This window comes from Camelus bactrianus, chromosome 13 (assembly GCF_048773025.1).
Source record: "Camelus bactrianus isolate YW-2024 breed Bactrian camel chromosome 13, ASM4877302v1, whole genome shotgun sequence".
Classification (NCBI taxonomy): Eukaryota; Metazoa; Chordata; class Mammalia; order Artiodactyla; family Camelidae; genus Camelus; species Camelus bactrianus.
In genome coordinates, this window is record NC_133551.1 from 47,140,405 (window position 1) to 47,165,592 (window position 25,188).

Below are 25,188 nucleotides of genomic sequence, written 5' to 3' on the forward strand. Positions count from 1 at the left end.
TCTGTCATTAGCTTCAGGATCAGTCTTATCTATAAAGAACCACATTGGCTGAAGTCATGCCCTTGCTGGGGCAATCTGAATCCCATGACTGAATGAGGAAGGCATATAAAGGCTCGGCCATTTTGACAGGCAATACTTGCTTCAGAACTCTCTGCTGGATTGGCCAACATTTTGTAGAACTGGCACCTCCATTAGTTTTTCCTCCACCCAATCTTGCTTCCTCCCTTCCTTACTCAAGTGTTGATCCCTAATAAACATCTTGCATCCCACATTCTGCTTCAGCATCACTTCTAGAAAATCCAGTCTTCAACACACAGTGACATAGTTTTCCCTGTGGTTTGCCACTGCCTGTTAAAGCACGTTTTCTCACCCTTGGAGTAATCATTCTTTCAGTGGTAGAATTAAACTGCCTGAGTAATTAAGCTGTTTTGTTTCTCTAAAAGCAAACCTGTTGCATTGGCCTCTGCATGTATAAAAACCATGATGAATGTTATCTAATAATATTTGTGCCTCTTAAAACTCCCAACTGAACATGTACCAAAACCCATATATCTATTCAATCAGTCTTTCCAGCCTCACACTCCTATAAGCGTTGATTTCTTGTCTGTCCTTTTTACAAGACCAATAGTTCTCAACCCTAGGGAGCATATTTTAAAATGCTGGTGTCTGAGACCCACCCCTAAGAGGTTATTATTTAAATGGTCTGGCATAGGATGGGTTTGTTTTTTTTTTTAAGTTCCTTGGGTGATTCTAATGTACAATGTTGAAAACCGCTGTACTCATCACTGTTCAGTTTACCAAAGTTTGTGGCCCATTAGTGCTACTCTATTAATATTTGATAAAGAGACAGTCATTTTTTTTAATTGAGTTATAGTCAGTTTACAATGTTGAGTCAATTTCCAGTGTAGAGCACAATTTTTCAGTTATACATGAACATACTTATATTTGTTGTCATATTCTTTTTTGCTGTGAGCTACCACAAGATCTTGTATATATTTCCCTGTGCTATACAGTATAATCTTGTTTATCTATTCTACATATGCCTGTCAGTATCTATAAATTTCAAACTCCCAGTCTGTCCTTTCCCACCTATCTCCCCACTGGCAACCACAAGTTTGTATTCTATGTCTATGAGTGTGTTTCTGTTTGGTATTTATGTTCTTTTGTTTGTTGGTTGGTTTTTTAGATTCCACATATGAGCAATCTCATATGGTATTTTTCTTTCTCTTTCTGGCTTCACTTAGAATGACATTCTCCAGGGACATCCATGTTGCTGCAAATGGCATTATGTTGTCATTTTTATGGCTGAATAGTATTCCATTGTATAAATATACCACATCTTCTTTATCCAGTCATCTGTTGATGGACATTTAGGCTGTTTTCATGTCTTGGTTATTGTAAATAGTGCTGCTATGAACATTGGGGTGCAGGTGTCTTTTTGAAGTAGGGTTCCTTCTGGATATATGCCCAGGAGTGGGATTCCTGGGTCATATGGTAAGTCTATTACTAGTCTTTTGAGGAATCTCCATACTGTTTTTCACAGTGGCTACACCAAACTGCATTCCCACCAGCAGTGTAGGAAGGTTCCCTTTTCTCCACAGACTCTCCAGCATTTGTCTTTTGTGGACTTTTGAATGATGGCCATTCTGGCTGATGTGAGGTGATACCTCGTAGTTTTGATTTGCATTTCTCTGATAATTAGTGATATTGAACATTTTTTCATGTGCCTATTGATCATTTGTATTTCTTCCTTGGAGAATTGCTTGTTTAGGTCTTCTGCCCATTTTTGGATTGGGTTGTTTGTTTTTTTCTTATTAAGTCATATGATCTGCTTATATATTCTGGAGATCAAGCCTTTGTTGGTTTCATCTTTTGCAAAAATTTTCTCCCATTCTGTAGGTTGTCGTTTTGTTTTGCTTATGGTTTCCTTTGCTGTGCAGAAGCTTGTAAGTTTCATTAGGTCCCATTTGTTTATTCTTGCTTTTATTTCTATTGCTTGGGTAGACTGCCCTAGGAGAACATTTTTGAGAAGTGTGTGAGATAATGTTTTGCCTATGTTTTCTTCTAGGAGGTTTATTGTATCTTGTCTTATATTTAAGTCTTTGATCCATTTTGAGTTTATTTTTGTGTATGGTTTAAGGAAGTGTTCTAGCTTCATTGACTTACATGCTGCTGTCCAGTTTTCCCAACACCATTTGCTGAAGAGACTCTTTATTCCATTGTATATTCTTGCCTCCTTTGTCGAAGATTAGTTGACCAAAAGTTTGTGGGTTCATTTTTGGGCTCTCTGTTCTGTTCCATTGGTCCATATGTCTGTTTTTGTACCAATATAGTGCTGTTTTGATGACTGTAGCTCTATAGTATTGTCTGAAGTCTGGGAGAGTTATTCCTCCAGCCTCTTTTTCTTCGGTAATAGTTTGGCAATTCTAGGTCTTTTGTGGTTCCATATAAATTTTATTATGATTTGTTCTAGTTCTGTGAAATATGTCCTGGATAATTTGATAGGGATTACATTAAATCTGTAGATTGCCTTGGGCAGTATGACCATTTTAACAATATTGATTCTTCCAATCCAGGAGCATGGGATATCTTTCCATTTTTTTAAGTCTTCTTTAATTTCCTTAATCAGTGTTTTATAGTTCTTTATGTATAAGTCTTTCACCTCCTTGGTTAGACTTATTCCTAGGTATTTTATTACTTTGGGTGCTATTTTAAAGGGGATTGTTTCTTTATTTTTTCCTGTTGATTCATCATTAGTGTAAAGAAATGCAACTGATTTTTGTACGTTAATCTTGTAACCTGCTACCTGGCTGAATTCTTCGATTAGTTCTAGTAATTTTTGTGTGGCCCTTTTAGGGTTTTCTATGTATAGTATCATGTCATCGGCATATAGTGACACTTTTACCTCTTCTTTTCCAGTGTGGATCCCTTTTATTTCTCTCTCTTGCCTGATTGCTGTGGCTAGGACTTCCAAGACTATGTTGAATAGTAGAGGAAGTGGACATCTTTGAGGTGCCCTTATCCTGACTATCACAGTCTTCTTGTATCTGTCATATGAATACATACCATCATTTATTTAACCATATCCAGTATTTTGGGCATTTGGATCATTTCTAATTACCTGGCACTAGGTTTTTTAAGTTAGGTTTATTGGGCCATCATTTATATACAGTAAACTTTACTCTTTGTAGTATTCAGTTCTGTGTATTTGAGAAAAGTAGGTACAAATACCTCGTATGTCTGTGGTTCCTGGGATGGTGTCCTCTCATGCTAGTTCACACTCAATCTTTAGAAATGTGTTAAGAATTTAAACTGAATTCTTAATCGGTTGTATGACAGCCCTGTCTTCCTTCCCTGCTGAGCCATACATAGGTGAGCTGGTGTTGATAGTCTCATATCTCCTTGGAGGCTCTTGTCTTTCCTTAGATTTCTGACTACTTGGTTGCCCTGTGATAAGCTCAAGAGAAGTTATGGTTTTATAGATTATTTAGTTTTGTTGTTGTTGTTAAGATGAGAGCAACTCTTTCCAGCTTTTTAAATCTTATATGGAGGACAGAAGTCCTAGCATTTGATTTTCCTTTCCTTTCCTTTCCTTTCCTTCCCTTCCTTCCCTTCCCTTCCCTTCCCTTCCCTTCCCTTCCCTTCCCTTCCCTTCCCTTCCCTTCCCCTCCCTTTCCTTTCCTTTCCTTTCCTTTCCTTTCCTTTCCTTTCCTTTCCTTTCCTTTTCCTTCCTTCCTTCTTTCCTTCCTTCTTTCCTTCCTTCTTTCCTTCCTTCCTTCCTTCCTTCCTTCCTTTCTTTCTTCCTTTCTTTCTTCCTTCCTTTCTTTCTTTCTTTCTTTCTTTCTTTCTTTTCTTTCTTTCTTTCTTTCTTTCTTTCTTTCTTTCTTTCTTTCTTTCTTTCTTTCTTTACCAGTTTTATTGAAATATAATTCACAAAACATACAGTTCACCCATTTAAAGCATACAGTTCCATGGTTTTTAATATATTCACCAGGTTGTGTACCCATTACCACAATCAATTTTTAAAGCATTTTTGCTACCCACAAAAGAAACCTGGTACCCATTAAGTCACTACCTATTTCTACCCAGTCCTCCCCTCCTACCCTACGCAACCACTGATCTACTTTCTGTCTATATATATTTGCCAATTCTGAACATTTCACATAAATGCAACCATACAATATGTGGCCTTTTGTGACTTGCTCCTTTCACTTAGCCTAATATTTTGAAGGTTCATCTACATTGGCGCTTACATCAATACTACTCAGCCATAAAAAAAAATAAAACAATGCCATGTGCAGCAACATGCATGGACCTGGAGATTGTCATTCTAAGGGAAGTCAGAGCAAGAAAAATACCCTATGATATCACTTATATGTAGAATTTTTTAAAAAGGACACAAATGAACTTACCTACAAAACAGACTCACAGACATAGAGAATAAACTTATGGTTACCAGCAGGTAAAGGAGGTGGGAAGGGATAAATTGGGAATTCAAAATTTGCACCTCTTGGAGAGTGATGGAAATGTTAGCTATCTTGATTGTGGTGGGGGTTTCATTGGTGTATGCATCTATCAAAATTCATCAAATTGTACGTCTGAAATATGTGTAGTTTACTGTACAGGAATCATCCCACAATAAAGGTGTTAAAAATACTTCATTCCTTCTTATTATTGAATAATATTTTATTGTATGGATATATCACATATGAGTTATCCATTATTTATCAGTTGATGTTGGCACTTGATTTTAAATATCTTTTATTCTACCAATGAATCATTAGAGATTTCATTATCCAGAATTTTGAAGGATCCCCCAAAGAGCATAAAGCATACTTATTTCCTCAGACAACTTCTATGCATGTCAAAGAGACATGACCAACTCTGTGGTGGGAAATAGTAGATGCCCACCATTTACTTGTTAGATTGAATTAGAAAATACTATACATATTTCAGACTTTTAAAAATCATAGCTCGTAGACTTCTTAAAAATCATAGTTCTCACAATAAGTGAGCAAATTTGTTTGTTACCAAATCTGGGTAGATGGTTGATTTGGGAGATAGTAATAATTCAGTGGACTCATTTAATTTCACATTGACTTTTAATATTGTTACTTGAATTTGGGGCTGTAAGCAAGCTCAAAGTCCTCAAGAGAAGTGTTCATAAATTCAGATCGTATTTATCTTCCTGATAAACTCTGGAAAAGATACTGAGTTTTTATATTTCTGGTGTCAGGACTGTAAGGTCAACTGCCATTTCATATCAAAAGGATATTTCCTGTATTCTTGCAGTTTAGTCTCAGTGCTGTCAACACATAGCTCTTTCCCAAGTATGAAGTCAAGCATCAGAGATACTAGGGTTCTCGTCTTTCACTTAGGTGGTCATGTCTATCAGAGAGAGCCTGCTTTTCGTAGGACATCAGGAAAGGATGATGGTTGTGGTGATGGTGATGGTGGTGATGATGATGATAGCAACTATGGTTTTTGAAATTTTGTGCCAGGCATTGTGTTAAAGGCTTTTTTACAATAACCCTATGAAATAAGTACTATTATATGCCATTTTACAGATGAGGAAATGAATGAGGATTAGTTAGAAATAAGAAATCTCAGTAAATATTTGTTGAATGAATGAGTGGGAAGTCACCTAGTGACCAGCTATGATTAAGGGTCTGTAATCTAGGGCTTTGGTACTCTGTGATGAATGTTTGGGTATAGAACAAGGATAGGCAAACTTTTTCTATAAGGGCAGTTAGTAAATGTTTTAGATTTTGCAGGTCATATTGTCTCTGTTGCATTTATTCAGCTCTGCTGTTATAGCACAAAAGCATCCATAGGTATGTAACAGTTGAGTTGGCTGTGTTCCAATAAAACTTTATCCACACAAACAGGCAGCAGGGCCATTCAACTGGCAGACTGTAGTTTACCACCCCGAATAGAGTTCTTTTTTTCTCTCTCTATATAAAGAGTATATGATGGGGCTTTGTTAATACAGCTTGTTTCTTACAACAGTCAGGATATAGCTGACTGGATCTGGAATTCTTTCTGTGAAGAAAGAAGTAAGGGGTTTGTTACAGATTTTTTTTCTAAATCTATTTATCAAAATCAAATTTTAGGAAACAGAGGGAGGTTTCTGTATATTTTAGAAGAGCTTACCATAAGATGTAATTAAATTATATCTCTTAATGTATTGAAAATATGATCTTATTTGTAGATATTTTAGAATCATAGACTGTCACAGTTAGAGATCATATTGTCCAGTTCCTGTGTTTCAGATAATGATGCTGAAAGCCAGAGAAAGAAGGATTTGTTCCATATCATTTATCTGATTAGAGACAGAGCTGGGCCTTTTGCATTAGTACTGCTTTCTACTTTTCAGGAACACACTGTTCAACTGGCAAATGTTTATTGAGTTTCCTCCTCTTGTTAAACAGCTGTTTTAGTAAAAAGGCAGGAGACCATCTCAAAGAGTTCATTAGCCTTGGTGGAAGGTAAGATTTTACATATAAAGGTTAACAAACAATAGCAAATAATATTAGATACTGAACAATTATATCCAACAGTGTTCTAAGAATTCAAAGGAGGTATCAATCCCTAGGGGCTTAGGTGGTCAGAAAAATGTAATAGGATAATTTGGATGAAGGATGGATTTGGATCAGATATGGAAAGGAACATGGGAAACTGAATCCTGTGTGGGCAGAATGCAAGAGTAAAGATGTGGAGGCAGGGTATGCAAGACTCGCTTAGGAACAGTCTGGCCCAAATGGAAGATCCCTATTGGAGAGCACTAGGAGATAAGACTGGGAGGTTAAGTTGGTACAAAAACAGAAGACCTTGAATTCTGGAGAATTATTAGAGACATTTTGAGGAAAGAAATAATGCTTTCAGTTCTGGATTCTGGAAAGGTAATCTGATAGCAGTATGCAGGATAGATCTAAGTAAGGTATAAGACCTGAAAAGTTTTGCAACGTTTGCATTGCTAAATTCTCAAAATTCCAAAGAGTAAAGAGATTGTGTCCTCTGGAATGCAGAAAGAACTACTTGTGGTCATCTATTGTTATGTGAAGCAACCTGATTCATTTATGTGTCTTTCAAGCCCTGATGTTTATGCTACATTAGAGTTGGCAAGTTTGGACATTAAGTTCCTAGAAGCCAGAATCATATGTTTCTGTAGTTATAACTGGAGGGTGGATATTGTCTCCTTTCTCTTTAGCCTCTCTGGGAACTAGTTTATTGCTCCATTCAGTGAACTCTTTAGTATATGCCTTAGTCCCAGTGGTCCCTGCCAAAGAGAGCAAGGTTTGGGCATGAAAGGAGCAAATAAGATGGACATAACCAAGAGATAAGGTGAAAATGAAGAGCAGATGGAGGATATTTTTCCATTATACCTGTTGAGCTCAGGGCCTTGGGTAAATGCTGAGACCATTAACGCTAGATCTTCTACCAGTTTCCTAAGACTAGGTTGCGCATTTGGTTGCCGGCAAACTTTTTCTCTCCATTCCATTTTTCTGACTTGTAGTCTACACCCCAGTGATTCAGGATCTTTGGTGTGTAGTTGTAATAGGGCAGCTGGCTGGATAAATGAGCAATAAAAATGTTCACCCCATTCTTATGACCCTATTCCTATGGCTCCTCCTGGCCTCAGTGAGATGGTGGAAAAGTTAATTAGATTCAGATTTTCAAGCACTTTTTGAATATGAGAATACAATACTTCCCATCTTTTCAAACTGAATTTTCAAAGATGAGGGCTATTTCCTATTGGGCAAACACCAAAGTTATCTTAGAAAAGGCATTTGTGTATATAAGAGAGTCAGAAACCTCTTGTTTTAAAGTTTTCTTTTATATATGTCATTGTAGAAGTAAAGGACAATGATGGTGGAATGTACATCCCATCTGTTTTCTCCCTTTCCGAGAAAGGATGCAACGTTTGCTTGATTGCAAAGTGAATGTGTTCTGTTTTGTCAGGCATATTTGGTCCTTGAAGATGAGATAATGTGAGACACTTGGAGTAGGAGTCCTGCTAAGCTGTGGTCAGGTACAGAGAATTCTCCCTCTGTCATCAGGCAGTACTGGTAACTTTACTCCAATACACCCAAATTCTTACTACCTCGGTGGATTTGGAGAAAGCACAACACTTTTTCCACTTGTCGAATTGATGCATTACTGACATGGAGCGGCATTATATGTAGTGGAAAAGAATGTTCTGGTAGAAAGAGCATGATACTAGAAATTCAAGTCCAGAGAATTTAGAATTTAGCCTTGAGGCAAAAGCTACATAACCCTGAGCAAATCACTTTGCTTCTCTAAGCGACAGTTTACCCTGCTGAAATTGTTAGTTGTTCTTTAAAGATCTTCCCTCCAGCTCTAAAATTTCTGTTTTACTTCTGAAAGACATGTGTTTTTAATAATTCATAAGTAAAGGTATTTATGCCAAATATTTAATAAGAAAATCATGTAGCTTTTCTCCAGTGTTACGTTGTTTTCTTTTGAATACTAGTCAAAATTTTTTACTGGAAGGGTAATGAAAATTTTAAAACAATTTTCTAAAGGATATGTTTTAAAATGGAATAAAATGTTCACACGTTCATCCTGGAAAGTTTAGACATTTATATGTGAGAAGACAAGAACTTAAGTCAAAGCCTCAAAAATCATGTCTGGGTCTCTATTTCTGGGACTATAGATGATGGGAAATGGGTCTACACTCTTCATTATTTTCCCGATGGTATGGAAAGTCTTGAAATATGTACTGTTTATCTAAATTAGTATTCCCCATTGCCAGTAACCAGCTATAATCCCTAAAGTACTTCTCTAATTTGCAATTTTGGGGGGAGAGGTGTGCAGTCAGGATTAAGGACCTTTCCCAAGGTATCTTGTCCAGTATAGGCACTAAGACTTTTACTCCTCTGTAATTTTGACAGTGATATAGAGTAATTTGTAAGAGAACCCCCCTGTCAGTATGCTTAAGGCTTTTCTTTTGGACTGGCTACAGACTTCAGAGAAAAATCTTCCAATCTCCTTCCTAGGTGGGTAAAAGCTGTGCTGCCAGTTCCTATCATTTCAGGGCTTCTGCAGTACAAGTGAGGTCACTTCTCAGCTTTCCTTATGGCTGGTTTAGGATTCAGCTTTCTTAGGTATGCTAAATCTTTTACCACTGTCCTTCTTTCCATCTTCCAAAATTTTGTTACTGTCCTCTCCTAATCTTTGTCCTTTGGGGTTATGCCTTCAAAAACAAAAAACCCTTCACTGTCACTTTAATGAGCTTTCAAAAGGGATAGGATTTAATGCCTATGTTTAATCGGCCATCTTTACCTGTCTCCTGTTTACTTCATTTCAGCCTCATTGTATCTTAGTCGCTTACCATCCTTTCCTCCCATCCATCCTCCCTCTGTCTTTCTCTTTTTCCTCTTTCTCTCCCTCATTTCCTTCTTCATCCAGTCTAGACCCTATGGTATATTACTGTAGGCATTTCCATCCATATCCTCAACTCATTGTTCTTTTGCTGTAACTGACCTCCTAACCCTCAATTTTGGATTACTCTAACATCTACTTTGTCTACTCCTATATCTGTTCTATTAAAATCTTCGGGAGGACTATTATGCAGTGTTGTAAACTGGCATCACTACAGATACCATTCCCCCAATACAGTCCCATATTCAACACTCCATCGTATAGCTATGGAGAGTTACTTTTACTTCTCTGACTTATGCATTTCTTTTTATGCCTCTGTCCTTTTGCTCTCTTCATTCCTGCCACTCATTTAACCAAAGTTACCATTCTCTCCCTAGCTAAATATCTGCTCTTCTTTCAAGATTCAGCTCAAATATCACTTCTCTTTGAAGCTTTTTCTGACCCTCTTTGCACTAGACAGAATTGACCCTTCTTCCTTTGTGCTCTTCTATATACTATACAAATTTCTAGATAACATCTATAACTCTTTATTGCTCTGGACTATAAGTTACATGAGGATGACAATTGTATTTTATTTGTCTTTGTAACCCTAGGATCTAGTACATGGCCTAACACAAGTAGAAACCCAATAAATTTGTTGGAAGAGAACATTAATGGAGCCAGAGTGTCATCTTGTATTTGAATGTACTCTGGCATAGAGTTTTTATGAACAGAGCCAAGTAAGACCTTCCACATTTTGGAGTATGCTGAATTTGAGGTGCTTTTAAGACAGCTGGGTAAAGAATTAAGTTATACAAATATATATACTTGGAGCTCAGAGGATAGGACTATGCCTGAGATGAAAATTTATAATCATATAGAAGATGACTAAAGATATGGACATGGATAAAATCACCTAGGAAGACAGCATAGAATGAGGAGAAAAGGAGGTTAGGAACAGGCTTAGGCCAGCTCAAGGATCATGAGCTTCCAAAGGAAACCGAGAGCAGAGAGAGAAAGAGAAAAGGAAAACCAGGAGAACATAATGTCACACAAGCCAGAGGAAGAAAGTAGTAGTAGTGTTGAATATGGCTGTGAGGTTAGGTAAGATGATAATTTTTAAATAATCACTATATTTCACTAAAATGGAAGTCATTAATGACTTTATTGAAGTGGGTAGAATGGAAGATGTTAAATGGTGATAGCATATTGACTATTCTTTTGAGAAATTTGGCTGTTAAGGATAGGAGAGGGACAGAACTGAAGGGGAAAGAAGGAAGGTTTTGGAAAAGGATGTTTTAATTTGGGGATTCATTGGTTGAAGTTATGTGAGATTTTATTTGGGGGATAGAAATGTTCTATAACTGGATTGTGGTGATAGTTGTATACCTCTGAATTTTCTAAAAATCATTCAATTGTACACCTTAGACAGGTGAATTTTATGGTATATATTTATACATCAATAAAGCTGTTTAAAAAAAAGAAAAGAAAGACACTCCGACAAAGCAACCAGCCAAATTTAGAACATGGAGTGTTTTACAAGACAGGGGACCCACTTTCTCTAATTATAATAATGGTTTGTCGGGAGGATAAGGAAGGGGACCTTTTTTTTTAATGAAATTGCTAAATACATTGTGAGGCTTTGACTGAATCTTGATTCAGACAGATTAACTGTAAAAAGACAAATCTGAATTTGAATTGGATATTAGATGACATTATGAAGTTGCTGATAATTTTATTAGGTATAGTAGTGACATAGTGATTATATTTCACAGTCCTTATCAGTTAGAAATTCATACTACACATACTAGAATATTTATAGGAAACTGATATTATGTTTAAAATACTATATTAGTATTTGCTAATAGGAATTGCTTTAAAATACTATATTAGTTTGCTAAGGTTGTCATATCAAAGCACCTCAAACTGGGTGGCCTAGAACAACAGAAGTTTATTGTCTTACAGTTCTTGAGACTAGATGTCTGAAACCAAGGTACTGACAGGGTTGGTTCCTTCTGTGGTCTATGAGGGAGAATCTGTCTCTGTCTGCTGGCTTCTAGTAACCTCAGGCATTCTTGGCTTATAGATGGCATTCTGGCATTCTCCCCATGTCTTCATATTGTCTTCCCTCTTTGCAAGTCTGTCTCTGTATTTCCCCTTTATAAGGATACAGTCATTGGATTTGGCCCCCTGAATGACTTCATCTTAACTTGATCATCTACAGCCATCCTATTTCCAAATAAGGTCATATTCACAGGTACTGGGGGCGAGGACTTCATCATCTTTTGAGGGGACACAATTCAACTCATAATAAATACTAAAGCAAAAAAGTTTTAAAAGATTAAAAAATGTTGATAATTGTTGAAATTATCTGATGGGTACATGGGAATTTATTATGTTTTTCTCTTATTTTGTATATATTTGAAATTTTCCATAATAAAAATTTAAGAAATGTGTGTGAAGGCAGAGATTTAAATTGATATTCATATGCTCATATTCATAGCAACATTATTCATAATAGCCTAAATGTGGAAGCTTAAGTGCCCATAGGCAGATGAATAGATAAAGAAAACACATACAATGGAATATTATTCAGAGTTTAAAAGGATGAAAATTTTGATACACACTACAGCATGGATGAACCGTAAAGACATTATGCTGAGTGAACTAAGCCAGTCTCAAAAAGGACAAATTTTATATGATTTTTCTTATATGAGGTGCCCAGAGTAGTCAGAATCATAAAGACATAAAGTAGAATGGTGGTTGCCAGGGGCTAGGGAGAAGAAGGAAATGAGGAGTTAGTGTTTAATGGGTACAGAGTTTCAACTGGGGAAGATGAAAAGGTGCTGGAGATGGATGTTGGTGATATTTGCACTACAGTGTGAATGTACTTAATGCCGCAGAACTATACACTTGAAAATGGTTAAAACGGTAAATTATACAGACCATCTAAGGACTTTCATGAAGATATTTTAAAAGTCATTGACCTTTGTGGAAGTAAATGCTTATCCTTGCATCTTTCCCAGCTTTTATTTCATGTAAACGTTCCTCATTTATTCTAAAATAATTATTAATGATTGTTATAATTATTTCACCTTTTGGTTTTGTTCCTTGCTTTAAAAACTGGTATTCCTGCTTTTAAGATCATCAAAAGAGGCTTTACTTCCCTCAAAATTTTAAACATTACAAACTTAAATTCTGAAATATACAACTTACTATTTTAAAAATAGGTCTGTAAAAATAATCTTGATGGCTTATATTGTCCTAAATTTCCTAGACTTTTGTATTTTTGTCCATTATTTGTTTTACTTTCCTAAGATCTTTTCTTCTCCACGTGCCTTTTCTTTTTTATAATAGATTTTTTAGAAGCATTTTTAAAATTCTTACTTTAGACAAAGAGAAGAAACCTGTGGGAGCTTTTCAAAGATCTTATAGACTTTGAAGATTAAAATTTTTATACCCTTTCTCTGAGCTTTCATCATTGAAAGAATTCCCAAAAGTTTTTTACATATTTTTTTTATTGCAGTGAACTTTTCCTATGGTTGGAAAATTGTTTTCAATTATTTTTTAAAACATAAAAATTATAACTATTTCTAGATGTCTTATCATTTCAATTTACTGATTTCTTACTTTATTTTATACAAATCCAAAACATCTTCCTTGCCCAGAGCAATCAACCAGTTACCCAGATTTTACTGAGATTTTTTTGGTTTTACTTGTTTATTTTATTTTAAAATATCAATTCTTATTTCTAATATCATTTAGAAACAATAAAATGGGAGAAAAAATAAGGAAATAACCTTTTCGATAATTTAAAAGGCATTAATCTCCTCCCAAAATTTACGTTCAGTATAAATTTAATCTGAAAGAAAAAACCATCTCTGAATTGCCTATCTCTGTTCCTTCATTGTTTTCAAAATTTGTAGCTAAATCTCTAGCCTTGAATATACCAGCTAAATTTTTGGAACTTTTTTTTTAATGAAAGAATTTTTTTGTTTTACCTACTTTATGGGATGAGAGTAAAAAGTTGAAAAAATATTTATAAACTATAAAATGCTGCATGAATGTTAGTGCCATATGTGCTAAGGGTTGATAAAAGTTTAGAAGATGATTATTTAAACTTTTAAGTTATTCCTTTCCTGGCTATATAATACAAGTTGACTTAAAACTTAGCTGTAAAATGTGAGTAATACATGAGGTAGTTGTGAGGATGAAATAACGTAAGTAGAGTGTGCTGAATGATTCAAGGAATTTGTAAACCAAGGGCCTGAACAGGAGAGTACAACTTTCCAAATTGGTTAAATCAAGGAGAGAATTATCAGGGGGGGACTTCAGATAAAACCCAGGCACCACAAGGTAAGTAACAACATTCATGTAAAATCTATTCCTGAAGAATTTCTCAGAACTCAAGAATCTCAGAGTTAGAACTAGGATATACCTTCTACTTTTTTCTTTATCCTCATCGTATACATTAATTGGCTCGTGAGGGTGTGTGTGTGTGTGTGTGTGTGTGTGATGGATGTGAGATCCGAAGTCTGACTCCTCTCTTGCTGTTTTGGAAACATTTTGTTCCCCTTCTCCCAAAAGAGTGAAAGTACCTTAATCTATTTGATAAACTACTTCTAGGGTATTTAGATCCCATGAGAGTAATTTTCCTTAAAATTATATAGTCAAAGCAAAGAAACACAGAGTAGAAGAAAGAGGACAACCAGGCAGCTGTGATTGGAATTGACATTTTTCTACCCTACTTCTTCCCTCCTCCCTCAGCAGTTTTTATTAAATACATTGACCCTGAACAGTATAAGCATGGCATTTAAGGCTGAAACCAAAGACGGCAAACTAAAATAGATAGCAACTAGGCAAATGCCTTAATTTGACCTAGTTTATTCATCTGTCTATTCAACAACTATCTATTAAACATTTATTCTGTGTGAGATACAATGCTAAGGCTAAGACTGTAAAAATAAATCTCTGCCCTCAGGAAACTTCTGGTCTAGTGGGAGAGAGCACAAGTAAGTAGACTGTTACCTCCCTGTATGATAAGTTATCTGGTAGAGGTGGGCACCAAGTGTTATGGGAACACAAACTTGGGTTGTCAGAGGAGGCTTCCTGGAGGAAGTATATCTAGGGAAGTTCTGATAAATAAGAGTAGGGAGTTAGGAAGTACTCAAAGAATTTTATTTCATCTTCTATGAAAATGGAGTAATACATGCCAAATACTGGAGGGAAGCATGGCTAAAGTATGGTAAGCAGGAAGTGGGGCAGTTGGAGTAGAAGCAGGAAAATGTTAGTTATAAGAATTGTGGGTAGGAGTTTGTGGTAGAATAGAAGAAGCTGACTTGTCGGTGACTTGATGGCCCACCAATTTTGGTGTAGTATCTTTGGAAGCCTAAAGACCTCATAAAGTGTGAGATAGGGCTTCTCTAAAGAGAAGACCTTTTCCATGGTAAAGTTGGAGCTGGTACCCACCTTCTCGTTCTCCCCAGGGTGGGTTGTAGGCCCCATGATTCTGACCTTTATACACTTTCTAATGCCTGCTACCTAATAATAGGGTAGAACTCATGTTAATTGATTGTGACCCTCTTCTCTCTCTTTTTTCCAGGCACCCTAGAATACATTTCCACACAGGCCTTGTGGATGCCCATCTCTACTGCTTGAAAAAATACGTTGTGGACTTCCTAATGGAAAATAAGTAAGAAGGAAAGAGATAGACTCAAACCCACAGTGTTTAAGCTACCCTATGACTTAGCTAACAGTTTTAAACCTTGACAATGTTAGATAATCAGTTTACATAAATAACACAGTTTGTTATAGAAATGAAATCATGTTATCAGCATACTGTTACTTGGTCTATACCAAAGTCTCCTGCTTATACTTTAGGGGCCTGTGCTATGATAAACCAGCAAATTATTTTTGTAAAACTAATAGTAGTTTATGAAGCTTCTTTCTGCATAGTTTCAGGCTCTTCTTACTTCATTCCACAAGGGTGAGCTCCCCAGCTCTAGTGCTATTTGCCTCCAAGCAGATGTCCTTCGTCTAAGCAGTTATCCTACGGATGGGCCCTCTTAGCAAAGGGTCAGACACTTACCAAGAGGAGGAAAGAAAGAAGAGCAAGTTGCCCTCCAATTTTAGAAAAGAAGTCTTCATAGACTTTAACTGAGTGAAATTTCATGAATGCAAAGAAACAAAATTTGATATTTTCTCAGATGTTGCTTTGAGAACAGAAACAAAATTTGATATTTTCTCAGATGTTGCTTTGAGAACAGAACTACGGGCCTTAGATCTGACAGATCACAGTACACGGGTTTCCAGAGAGAAAACTTAGTTTTGTGGTTGATTTCAAGGATTTTTTTTTTTACTTATTATTTTTTTATTCTTTAATCAAGGATTTTTGATAGGAAATGCGACTAGAGTTCTCAGAGGAAAAGGAAGGCAAAGGTTTAGTAATTGCATGGTTAAGAAGAGGAGCGGCTAGTCTTCCTTGCTGGCTGCTAGATAAGTTCCTTCCTTGCATAGTACTGGTAGACTGGAAAGCAAGCAGGCTGGTACCATAGCAGCAAGTTCCCTCAGACCATCTGGGGAAGGAAGTCTGTGAACCTGAGTTTAAGTGTTAAGCATGCCCTTGACTGATGGACTTGGATATATACAGGAATATTCAGGAGAAAGAGAATTTTTCCTCTGTACCCAGCATGATATTTCTTGCAGCATCCTAACCCTCACCAATCTACACTACCTGCTAAACTTCTACAGAAAGGCCTATACAGAGTCAATGGTGAAACAAGCCATTTGGACTCCTGGAAAGCTTTCCCAGGGATTGTTGTTTCCCTGTTTTCTCTCGCCAGGACACTTTTGCCCTGCTTCCCTCTGACTCACTGTTCTTTCATTCAATCGGATATTTATTAAGCGCCTGCTATGAGGCAGGCGTTGCGCTAGATTAACTATAGAATCAGTAATAAGCAGACACGGGCCCTCATGGAACCTACAGCCTTAGTGCCACGGTGGATTGTAGACACTATGCTTTTTAAACAACTAGGAAACTTGCTACCTAGATTAGAGTGATTCAGGGCTCATTTTCCAGTTACCAGTCTGGGCTATCCATATTCTAAAAATGAAGTTAACACTTCACCATTAAAGGGTTTATGTTTTATTCCCAAATGGATATGAGCCCTGTGAAATAGGTCCTGACCATGACATGCTGAGAGGGGATACAGTAATAGTAGAGATCATGATTTTTCTTAAAAAACTATTTCCTATGGAAAATTTCACACAGATACAAAAGGAGAAAAGGTGATGTAGTGAGCTTCCATGTATCCATCATACAGCTTCAACAGTTATCAGTTTACGGCCAGTCTCTTATATTTGCTGCCATCAATCTTCCCACTGTCACATCAGATTATTTTAAAGCAGGTCATTATTATATAACTTCATCTGTAATTATTTCAGTTGTAACTATAAATATTTCAGTATGTATCCCTAAAACATAAACAAATACCTCAGTACCATTATCATACTTGAAAAAAAAACAAAACCCAACAACACTTCCTTAATACTACCAAATGGGATTATAGCTTTTGGTGTTTGGATATGCAGGCATTTTTGCAACAAAGCTAGCCTCATCCTGGCTGCTGCAGCTCCTTTTTAGCTCATTTGGCCACCAGTAGCAGTTCCCACACCTGGCAAGTGTTGTGCAGTGGTTATGTGCCTTGAGGATAAGCCTAAATAGGGTGGTGATTTTGTGGCTCCCAGCCAGCAGCTCTGCCAAATGGGACTTTCCCAGAGCTTGCTGCAGTAGAAAAGGATACGGAGCCTCACCTCAAACTACCTCCCCATCTCAAGGTCTGTTAAAGACACACTTATTTCTTTCTTCCCCCATCTACCCTCTACCTCTCAGAATTGTTCAGCTTAAAGGCATTATATTGAAAATTGATAAATTTCAGTACAGTATTAGGAAAATAAGAAGGCACAGAAGGACAAATTAAAATGGTACTCGAAGGAGATTCTTTATTCCTGGCTGGAATCATGGAGGTTTTGTCTCAAAGTTATGGGAGATGGGATTGATTAGTTGGTGGGAGCAGCATGTAGAATGCCTTGAGAGCTGAGCAGGGAGTTACAGGTCTTTAAACAGAATAGTCCCGTAAGGGATGAGCAGTGATGTGACCTGGCAGGGGAATATAGACCATTCTGAATGGGAAAGAGAGTCAAGGTAAGTAGGATGCATTTATAAGAATTTGGATATGAAATGATGACTCCTTTAGGGATGGAAAGGAAAAAGTAAACCTAAGAGACACAGCTTTAAGAAAGGAGTGCTTTAGCAATCTTGTATCTTTCACCTGTGAAAGTTAAAATTCTGCCCTGTATGTTTTTTCAGTTGTTTACATGTTAATGTCTTCCACCAAAATTCCTTGAGATTAGATACCTACCTGGATTGGTAAGGCATTCAGTATATGCTTGGTGAATGGTAGGAAAGGAGATGTGGTGACAACTCAGATAGCAGAAGTTACTTAATACATCAGTAGTTAAACAAGAGAGGAGTATTTCTGCAGTTGACTAACTGCAAAAGCTATAGGGAAAGCTGTGGAGAGAAGAAAACCAGTACTCTATTTCACAGAAGTTTAGTAACTAAGCTGTGTGACCCTGGACAGGTGTCTTCCTTTCTGTACTTCACTTCCCTCATCTGCACATTGGACGAATAGTACCTGACCCATATGGTGGTTGGGAAAAATACTTGTAAAAAGCTCAAGGCAGTAGGTGGTGCATAGTAAGAACTTTTCATTGATCACCTACTGTGTGTCAAGTACTGTGTTGTTAAATTCTAAAGATAAAAAGATGGAGCTTCTGTATTCAAGTTGCTCACAGTTTAGGGAGAGGGGACATGTTAAATTATTACAGTAAAATGTGGTAAGTAATATGAGAGTAGTATAATAGAAGCACAAGGGAATGGGGGAGGTGAAAGTACTCTGTCATGATTTGAAGTAGTGTTTACAGTAGTGTACATTTGACAAAACTCATTGAACTGTATGTTTAAAATAAGTGCATTTTATTATATGTAAATTAAATTTTCAAAAAAATGATTTTTAAAGCTTAAAAAATGAATTGGACTTAAATACAATTTTTTTAATTCAAAACAACAGACATTTGATAAATACCTAAATATATTCTAATTGCTATGTTGGGGGGCTGAGGATACCAAGGTGAATACAAAGTCTTATAGGCCATTGCCTTTGAGAAAATTATATTATGAAACAAGAGGGGAAAAAATGAGTCAGATATCCCTAGTCTTACTAAAATGGGAAAGCACTTCAGGTAGCAAAAGTGTCATGACAGCTATGCTTTAGAGAGATGCTCCAGTAGCAGGGGGAGGGAGGGAGGGATTGAAGGGTTATTGGGCTGAAGTAACATCAGTGAATCAGATTAACTTTAGTGACAGAATCCATCACTAGAATTTCATAACCTAATGTATTTCAATATTGATTTTTAGCTAATGGTGAATTATCTCTCAGCTGGTTTAATAAAGCATTCTCCTTGCTAGTCTTCTGCCTCCAGACTCTCCTCTTTTAATCCATTCTCCAGAAAACTACCAAAGGGCTTTCTAAATTGCAGATCTGTCTGCATCATTACCTATTTGACCAGTGTTGCCATGTCCCAGACACACACCAGTTAAAGTAGTGCACGGGCCCAGAAAGTAGTACCTGGGGTAATAAGAATATGACAGGAGTTGCCTTAGGAATGCCACTATTTGGCTTGGATGCTGGTATCTTTGGCTGAATGTCTGCTAGTCTACATGTGCACTGAGGCACTTAGCTTTATCAAGTATGTGATCTTAGAACTAACTCAAGCTTTCTAAGTATCAAGTAAATATTAGAAGCCATTAAAAAAAAGATTGGTAAGTTTGACTAATAACAATTTTTAAAATTTTGTGTTGTAGGGGAAAAAATAAATTGATGAACATTGTGTAAAAATAACAACAAAGAGGGGAGGGGATATTTGCATTACCAGAATAGCCCAAACACTAGTTTCCATACTGTACTAAGAACACTTTAAAATCATTTAGGAAAAGACTAATGACTCAATAGGAGATGGGCAAAACTTATAGGTAGTTGGTTCGTAGGAAAAGCTAGTACACTTAAGAAAAGATGCCTACTCTCATAAATGAAAATGCATGTTAAACAGTTTTAGGATACTATCTTTATTGTATGGTAAAGATTTTTAAATTTTGTGATGAAGCTAGCAAAACTGTGGGGAAGTTCTCTTATACTATTCTATATAAACTTTTGGCAAGGTAGTTGATACCTGTCAAAACTTAAAATTGTATACTCTAAGCAGTTCCTCTTCAAAGAATCTATCTCACAGAAATATTTACTTAAAAGTATGGAAATACTTTTTCTTTACTTAAACATATGAAAATATTCATTGCAAAATATTTTTGCAGCATTGTTCATAATAAGGAAAATTTATAAAAATTTAAACAGGGTAATTAGTTACATTATAGTGCAACTGTTAAAAGAATGAAGTATGACTGTGGCAATATGGAACGATTTCTAAGATATGTTTTAAAAACCAAGTTGCAAAAAAAAAAGCAAGTTGCAGTATTACTATATATTTTCAGTGTAATATGATTCTATTTTTTGCTTTTAAAAAAAGATATGCATGTATATGTTTATCCATTTCTGAATGCAGTATGACGGATGTTCCAAAGACTGTCTTGAAAATTTTAATTCAGAATGTTTTGGATTTTATGTCCACAGCCAGAGCAGAGCTTAGCCTGAGTGTTGTGACTGTGATGCCTCTTGATGCTGAGTGATGAGCTAAAAGTTTCTCATCTTTTACATGTTAACTGATCTAAGCCTAAGGAAGCTGGCTTCTTAGGAGCTTTTTATTTGGCTTAGTAGGAGTTGCTCCAAAAGGAGACTGACCCTATGAAGGACTCAAACAATATGCTGGCTTTCTGAGCCTTGGAAGACAGGTAGTTTATACCAGAATTAGCTCTGGTTTCCTTTTAGTACAGAAACCCAGAAAAAATTGTCTTTATCTCCTTTTCCTAACCCACTAGGCTTGCTAGCCATTTTAAGAGACGAGGAGATTAATCTTATTAAAAGAAAGAATTAAAGCTGAATACTTCCTTCCTGTCCAGATGAATCCAAAGTTATAATCAACCTCTTCTAGTGTTAGAACCTGATCCATCTGTATAGGACATTTAGTCTTAGGGTTTGGCCTTCAGAGCAAGAGGAGAGAAAGAGAGATGAAAATTACCTCTAACAGCACCAACCATGTACCAGACACTATTCTGGGTACTTTTCACACTTCAGTTCATTCAGTCCTTAAAGTAGTTCTCTCATTTAGGTATTATCCTCATATTATAGATGTGGAAAATGAGGCTTAGTCATGTGCTAAATGTCATACAGTCAGAGACCCAACAAAATCTGTCACTGTTGATGAATTAATTGCTAGCAGCGTCTACCACCTATATGAGATATCTCTCTGTTACAGACATTCACGTGCACACATACCTGGGAGAGCAGTCACAACTTCCTAGTCTTAGCTACATGGGGATGCAGAGGAGTAAGGATGGGCCCCACAAACTGAAGTCAGGAATTGGGGATGGGCAGTCATGCTTCCAGGTCAGAATCAGGGTGATAATTAAAGCCACATGTGAGACAAAGTTATAGACTAGCTGGAAAGCCATGAGTCACCATAGGAAGGCAGAGAAGAGTTAAGAAACAGTTGAAGGACCATGTAGCCATGGGAGATAAGCCAGAACCATATGACTTAGCTGTACTTGATTTCCTGTCCTTAGCTGTCCTGGAGATTGCATGAGGTAGCCTTTACTTAACAGAACAAAATTAAGCTAAGAATTTGTTCTAACTGGAGTTCTTATGTGGTGGCTGTATACCGACATCTGAAGATATAGGTGCTGCCAAGAATAAACCAGAATGGTCTCTTCTGGACTTCTTGGTTACATTCATTTTTATCTCTGGAGCTTCTGGAAATAACTCACTGCTAAGAAAGGGACAAAGGCCTAGCAGCATATTGTATTGACTTAAAGTTAACTTAAGAATGAGTTTCCCAGTTGAGCCTTGCCTACGCTATCACGGGGGGGGCCATGATATGATAGGAAAGATAACCTTTTTAAAGAGGACTTTTAAAATGTCATAATATTGTAATTAAAGCACTCCTAGGAAGAAGAATCATATGGAACCAGAAAGTCTAAAACCACAGGAAAAGATGTGTTTAGTTTGGATAGGATTTAAAAATAATTCCTATATAAGTTAACTTATGAACATAGTATAAAAATAAACAACAAAGAGGGGAGGGATATTTGCATTACTAGGACAGCCCAAACATTAGTTTCCTTACAGTACAAAGAACACTTCAAAATCAATTAGGTGTACTTAACTGGTGTACTTTCCTTCTTGCTTCCTTCTCTGACAAATTCCTAAATATCCATTAAAATTTACCTAGATGTTACTCCTGTAGGAACCTTTCTCTCAATTTTTTTCCCATCACCTCCACTTAGAATTGATACTTCTGCTGCATAATATTTTGTGCTTATCTCCATTAGGAGAAGTAAATAAATAAAATCATTCTCTCTTCTGATCTTGTATAATTTTCAATCATTACATGCATCCTATTAAATTAAATGTGCATGTCTGTCCTTTCTACTTTTTTGAACTCCTTGAGGGCAGACACCACCTCTGATTCATCTGTGACATACAGTAGATGTTCAGTAAATATAAAGTCAACCAAACCATCAACTTCATATGAGGGCATGCATTTACCTATTTTGTTTCACTATTATATCTCCACTCTCTAGAATATGCCTGGCACACTTTGGGTACTCAGTGAGTAAATTCGAATGAATAAAATGTTCATTGAATTCCCCTAAGTCCAAGCGGTCCCTCCAGCCTGTAGAATCTGAATATGTTTTTCACTCAAGCCATATGCACCACCATTGAAAATGTATTCTTAAATGAGCTTTCAGTATTACGTTAAAAAAGGGAAAATGGATATCATAGAATACTGTACACCAGCTACCAGTCTCTAAAATCAGTACCTTTTAATCTAAAATTATTTCCTGTTTACTATTCCAGATTATATCTACTTTCTTTGAAGGCAGAAAAAAAAAAAAAAAGCCTGAAAACAAAGCATAGGGTTAACTTAGCAATCACCTTTTCGTCTCAGTTACAGCTCTACTGAGAGAAGAGGCGAGAAAACCCAAGCCTTTAGTATTCTGCCCTGCAGACTTGAGTTCTAGGCCTTATAAAAGTAGGTTTTCTATTGTACTTCAATAAAAAAAAAAAGAAAGAAAAGAAAAGTAGGTTTTCTGTTCTATCTTGTTCCTAACTAATATTTTGAAGAACCAACTTGAAGTGGAAGACATATAGAGGATTTCGAGTCTCTTTTGACTTGTTTATAAAAACAGAAAAACCAGAATGCAAAAGTAGCCAAATTTTTCCCTTCACCATGGACATCATTTTTAGACTTTCCCTGGAAGCTTGTAGCCATAAGGAGGACCTAATCACAGATCAAGGCAAAATGCTAAAAATTTCAGATTTAAGCAGAACTAATAATCATGTGTTTTTTCAAATGTTGGATTTTTAATGCTAGTAATATTAATAATAAAGAAACTGAATTAGGAAAGCTCTGCATTCTATATCTAAAAATCAGAAGGGGAAATTATTGCCAGCTGTCTGGCCTAGAGGGATTACACTCAATCATTCACACATTCACTCATTCATTTATTCAAATAAATATTTATTTAGCACTGACAGGATGTTTATTGGTAGAGGGACAGCAAGAAAATTTTAAGTCCTGTGGAAAGTGCTGTGGTTGCAGAAAACACAGGATACTAGCTAATATGGTATAGTGGAAAGAATCATGCGCTTTGAGATAAATGTGGAGTAAGTTTCAGCGCTGCTAGTTATAAAAGCTGTGTTACCCTTAAGCGAGATAACTAACTTTTCTAAGCCTTGATTTCCTCACTTATAAAATAAGGACAATAATACCTACCATAAGGATTGCTGTAAGAATTTTAGATAATGTATATTAATTTCCTAGCATGGAACTCACACATGATATGAATTCAAAAACAATAACATGTAATTGTCTTTGCTATGAGAGCACAGAAACCTGCAAGTGTTATGAAAGGCTTTTGAGGAGAGATGATATTTGAAAAGTCTCTCACAGCTCAGTAAATTTTCACCAAGTGAACACACTCTTGTAACTACTGTTCAGGTCAAAAAATAGAACGTCACCCAGTTTCCAGAACCTCCCTTCAAACTACCCCCTAGGAAGTAACTAACCCCCCAGCACACAAAATAACCACTATCCTGAGCATTAAATAAATTTAAGATAAGATCAGATTTGTAGTTTAGGAAAGTCACTGTGCCTGCAACATAGAGGGTAGATTGAAGGAAGAGGAGACATGGTCAGATTGTGCTTTGGGAAGAGTATTCTGTCTACAATATGAAGGGTAGATTTCAGAGGTAAGACTGAAGGAAGAGAGACCAATTAAAAGCAGCTGAAGGAATCCAGACAAATAATGACAGTGGCTTGGACTAGTCAGTAGCAGTAGAGATAGAAGTTGACAGTTTTGAAAGAGCTTTAGGGGATAAAATCAGCAGTGTTTGGTGACTGGTTTTATGTGAGGAGTGGAAGAAGGAGGAGGAGTCAAGATGATTACCACATTTCTGGTGTGGGTGACTAAATGAGTATCCATATTCCTGAGCAGGGTAACCAGTGTTGGTTCAGGGAGGTTTGAGAGAAAGATGGTGGGTTCAGTTTTACACATTGAGTTTAAGATACCTGTGGGTCATCTAAATGGCAGGGTCCATCAGGCCGTTGAAAATGTGAGACTAAAGTAAAGGAAAGAAGTCTTGTGTATGGGTCTACATTGGGAATGAGCAGCAAAGAAACCACCAAGTGATGATCTACCTCAAGGAAACAAATAGCTTGAGAAAAATACAGGCAAAAAAGAAAAAACCTGAGAAACACCCAGTATTTTAGGGGAAACAAAGAAATATCAGAAATATGAACAAATCAAGAGAGTGATGCCACAGGAAGTTAGGGAAGAATGGCCTATGACTGTGAAATTTGGAAGATTCAAAAAATGTTTTTTAAATATTACCTATAATTCTACTACTATGAGATAATTGTGAACATTTTAATATATTTATTTCCATTATTTTATTTTTGTATATGCCCTCTTGAGATCATGCTGTAAACTGCTTTCTGCTTTTTTTCCTATTTTTTCTTCTGCTTTCTTTATTCAGTGTTACTTCTTGAACATTTTTCTGTGTCATTAAAAAGTTCTTTACAGAGTTTTGCCCATATGATATTCTATTATATATGTTTAGTACTATTCTTCTATTGTTGGATATTTGGTGTTTCTCTATTTTTATAAATAACATTGAAGAGAAATGCCTTTTTGTTCAAAGATCCTTTTTTGTAATCTGATTATTTCATTTGTTCAGTAAATATTTATTGAGCTGAATATATTTTCCTTAGGATAGATTTACAGAAATAAAATTACAGGGTAAAGTAATATGAATATCTTCAAGACTTTTGTTATGTATTGCCAATTGCTTTTCAGGAAAGATTTTACCAGTTTATTCATTGTATGAAAGTAACAGTCTCAAAGCATCCTTATGAGTAATGAGAATTATTTTAAATCTACTAAATTGCGGGAGAAATTACATCTTGTTTTAATATTTATTTCTTTTAAAATATTTTTGTATATTTTTGAACACATATCCATTTATATATTAAGAATAATAATCTTTTGTCCTATTTGTAGCAATTATTTTG

General features: G+C 36.2%; 1 protein-coding gene across 5 annotated transcripts in view; it reads left to right on the top strand.

Annotated features, from left to right (window-relative positions):
- Positions 1-25,188, top strand: part of EIF2B3 (eukaryotic translation initiation factor 2B subunit gamma) — a 104,643-nt gene that overhangs the window by 51,995 nt on the left and 27,460 nt on the right. For all 5 annotated transcript variants that reach the window (XR_006721700.2, XM_010946083.3, XM_010946081.3 and 2 more), the window contains one exon: positions 14,987-15,076. Coding sequence is in view for 4 of the 5 variants with exons in the window: in XM_010946083.3 (XP_010944385.1) it covers positions 14,987-15,076 (90 nt within the window). In the remaining variant the exon portion in view is untranslated. The remainder of the gene's footprint in view (positions 1-14,986; positions 15,077-25,188) is intronic.